At 41.2% G+C, this 3,508-nt stretch overlaps 1 protein-coding gene across 1 annotated transcript; it reads right to left on the reverse strand.

The window, feature by feature from the left end:
* Positions 1-1,284: 1,284 nt before the first annotated feature.
* On the reverse strand, positions 1,285-3,492 carry LOC116379225 (cytochrome P450 2J5-like). The gene is made up of 7 exons (XM_031841168.1): positions 3,287-3,492; positions 3,047-3,207; positions 2,696-2,872; positions 2,465-2,603; positions 2,093-2,280; positions 1,856-1,997; positions 1,285-1,757 (listed from the first exon to the last, which is right to left on the reverse strand). The coding sequence occupies exons 1-7, from the start codon at positions 3,426-3,428 to the stop codon at positions 1,582-1,584; spliced, it is 1,125 nt and encodes a 374-aa protein (XP_031697028.1). The 5' UTR covers positions 3,429-3,492; the 3' UTR covers positions 1,285-1,581.
* Between the last annotated feature and the right edge of the window lie 16 nt (positions 3,493-3,508).

Here is a 3,508-nt window from a genome sequence, read left to right on the forward strand (position 1 = left end):
TGAGCCAACATACAAAGTAGAGTGGGAGCAAAAGGCATCTGATCCATTGTGCAGCTGCATGTCAATGAGTTACTAGGCAGGAACAGATCCAGACAAAATAGAACCAGATTTCCACAGTCAACACCTAGTGGTCTGTTTCTGTACTGCTATCAGGCAAAGCAGAGGAACAAACATTCAGCCACATACAGTCAGTAAGTTTTGGGTTTTCATACATATTGATTGGCTTTGTCAACATTATCAACACCAGACTTTCTCCTCTATTTTAAAGAACATATTGATAGCAAATATATTAATGAACTCTTTATACATTTTGTCATTAATTACAAGGACAGGGAAATGTCTCATAAACAGAGCCATGAACACAAGAATATTTTAATGAAAACATTATGCTATCACATACAACTAAATGTACAGACAGAGATAATGAAAGTATTCAGTACATTAGGCAATGATGCAACAGTGAAAGGTTGAGATTAACTACAGCTTTCTCTCCTAAAGCGTGTTGCTTTGTTCAGTTTATGTTTGTATTCACAATGTTTGGATAAAAAGTGACTCAGAACTCTTTGTTCACAAAGAAAGGAGGATGGACTTTTGTCTTTAAATAGTGAACAGAAGCTTTGATGAGTGAACTGCTTCTGTTTTTACATCTGCAGTATAGCGTTACTGCTGTGTTAATGTTTCTATCGTGTCGTTTTTATATGGTTAATATTGTTCCTCTGATGTGAATAATATTTGAATGGTGCCCTTGAGTGTTTGGCGGAATGCGTGTTTTAGCGCCGCAGTTTTGCTGGAATGTGCAGAGGCCTGTTGAATCATGTTATTCTACCCGCTTTGTTGTCATATAAATATATGTGACTGGTTCTTGTGAGTTTGTTCTTGTCATTGTGTTAATTACATATATTTTGACTCTATGCATTGTCCATTAATGACGCAGCATCCAGTCATGCTGCGTGCGTCATAGTGATAGACCTGCATCCTTTACAGTTTTGCGCGTATTCATGTATCTGCACTCTGCAGTTAGTGTATTTGTAGCCCTCATAGGTGTTGAGCTTCATGTAACATTTGATTTCACTTGTCAAATGTTGCAGTGTTTATATATGTATAGGCATATATATGCGTTTCTTACACGAAACAAATAATAACCCGTAGCTGTGGTGTCATAATGAGGTTATCAGGAGGTGGTTCAGCTGTAGTTGGACAGCACTGAAGGCCCAGGTATAAAAGACATGGCCCGCCACTGATACATGGCATAACTGATCAGTAGTGTGAAGAAAACTTAACAAATACAGCTTGATTGTTTAATGAACATAGCTCATGTATATGGAATCTTTATTCATTTTGCCATTAACAAGGAAAAAGGACAAAGGGAAATGTCTTATAAAAAGTGCCATTGTTATTTTTTGTAAATAATAACTTAATCAAATAGAATTAAATGTACAGGCAAAGAGAATAAAGGTCATCAGCGCAATGACACAACAGTAAAAGGTTGAGATAAACTAGATATTTCTCCACTAAAACGTTTTGCTTTGTCCAGTTTATTACACATTGTTTAGATGAAAAGTGATTCAGTGAGACGTTACATCAGCGAGCCTTGGCGTGAACCTTGAAGGGGTGTGGTACGCGTGTAATTCCAGTTACTCCTTCTGTACTCAACTCTACTCCATCAGGAACACAGAAAGAGAACTTCTGTAGTAAAGCGACCAAAAACAGGAACAGCTCCATCCTGGCCAGGTTTTCACCGAGACACACACGTTTCCCTGAAGAGTCCACAAACACATATGAAGGTGTCACAGCTCAGGATTAAGAATATATTCTGGTTCAGGTTATGCTTTAGACTGAGATGAATGTGGTTTACCTGCAGAGAAAGGCAGGAAAGCTTCTTTCTTCACAAACTTTCCCTCAGCATCCAGGAAGTGTCCAGGGTTGAAGGTGTCCGGAGTCTCCCATTCAGTCTTGTCAAACAGCACAGTGGTTAGGTTGGGCAACAAGGACGTACCCTAGAAAACAAGATCCATATGCTAACACTAAGTAATTCACTCACATTTTACAAATAATCGTGTTAAGACTTAAAGTAACTGTGTGCTAAATGCACCTTGGGTATGAAGTAACCACCCAGCATCGTATCCTTGGCGGCCATTCTGAGTGCATTCAGAGCAACAATGTTTCCAATCCTCTGGATCTCGTGGAGGACAGCATCAGTGTAGGGCAGGTTGGGTCTGTCTGCCATACTGGGCTGTCGGGTCCGTCCGATCACTCCGTCTATTTCTGCCTGCACTTTGTCTAGGAAAACAAGAACATGTAAGGAACAGGGTGAGCCATCAGCCTCAGCTGTACTTTGTGATCAGTGCTTGTTAACAAATATTAGCATGCTACATGCTAAACTAAGATTGTAAAACAGCATGTTAGCATGTCACTGTTAGAAATGCATTTAGATCAAAGCAGCCTCACAGAGCATGTGACCTACCCTTAATATCAGGGAGTTTTATGAGATAAACCAGAGCCCAAAGCAAAGTGGTGGAGGTTGTCTCCGTTCCAGCCATGAACAGATCCATAGAGTTCAGAGCCAGATTGGTCTCAGTGAAACCCAGATCAGACTCTTTGTGCTGTTCAGAAACACATATAAAATCCATTAGTGAGTGATTGATAGATTGACAGGAAGGGCAACACTTTGTCCTACACTGCAGTTGTTACTTACATTCTTAATTTCAATGATGAAAGCGTCAATGTAGTCCCGGGGATCGCTGTGGTCCAGGTCCTTCTTGTGGCTCTTTATCTCCTGACTGAGGAAGTCCTGGATGGCGTTGAAATGAGTGAACATTTTGTTGTGAGGACCTGGCAAGTGCTTCATCACTCCGGGGAATGACTGATACAGCTATTCAGAAGAAACAGTAGATGAGAGAAATTTCCAAACACGTCACCTTTCACCTCTCGTGATTAATTTAAACACAGACTTGGGTCTCTCGGTCTGTTAAGGAGGATTGACTCTCAATCAGCAGAATCTTGTCTCTCTGTCAATGATTGAACTAAATGGATATTACTGACTTACCAGACCGCATACAGAGCCCTGCAGTTGAAAAACTTCAGACAAATACTTCAGCATGGTCTGGAAGTTGTGGTCGCTGTAGTCGAACCGTTTCCCCATCACCAGCTGGCAAATGATGTTGGACGTAGCATTGTTGAAGAGGACTGCTGGGTTGAAAGGTTCACCTGGAGGAGAGGAGTCTATGGTTCAGACAATGCTATTCTACTGAAGAGCTGTTGATAATGACCTCATTGTTTACACCACCTTTCTCCTTCTCTATCTCCTCCTGCAGGTGTCTGATCTCCTCACAGATACTCTGCTCCATGGTGCTTTTGCCCACGCCGAAGTTACGTAAGGTAGACAAGGCAAAGTGTCGCTGTCTCTTCCATGTTTCACCGTTGCTCATGAACAGACCGCCTAGACACAAGCATGCAGAGGAAGTGGGGTTAATGACTCAAGGGAACTAATTCCTTCACAATATGAGAC

This window comes from Anarrhichthys ocellatus, unplaced genomic scaffold (genome assembly GCF_004355925.1).
Source record: "Anarrhichthys ocellatus isolate YVR2014 unplaced genomic scaffold, GSC_Weel_1.0 scaffold3935, whole genome shotgun sequence".
NCBI classification, from domain to species: Eukaryota; Metazoa; Chordata; class Actinopteri; order Perciformes; family Anarhichadidae; genus Anarrhichthys; species Anarrhichthys ocellatus.

Bases quoted from the DNA above. Each gene is read 5' to 3' on its own strand.
- LOC116379225 (XM_031841168.1), bottom strand. From the start codon at position 3,428: ATGAGCAACGGTGAAACATGGAAGAGACAGCGACACTTTGCCTTGTCT. The intron at 3,208-3,286 runs GTGGTGTAAACA...CCTCTCCTCCAG, and splicing joins GGAGATAGAGAAGGAGAAAG to GTGAACCTTTCAACCCAGCA. The intron at 2,873-3,046 runs GTAAGTCAGTAA...TCTTCTGAATAG, and splicing joins AGGGCTCTGTATGCGGTCTG to CTGTATCAGTCATTCCCCGG.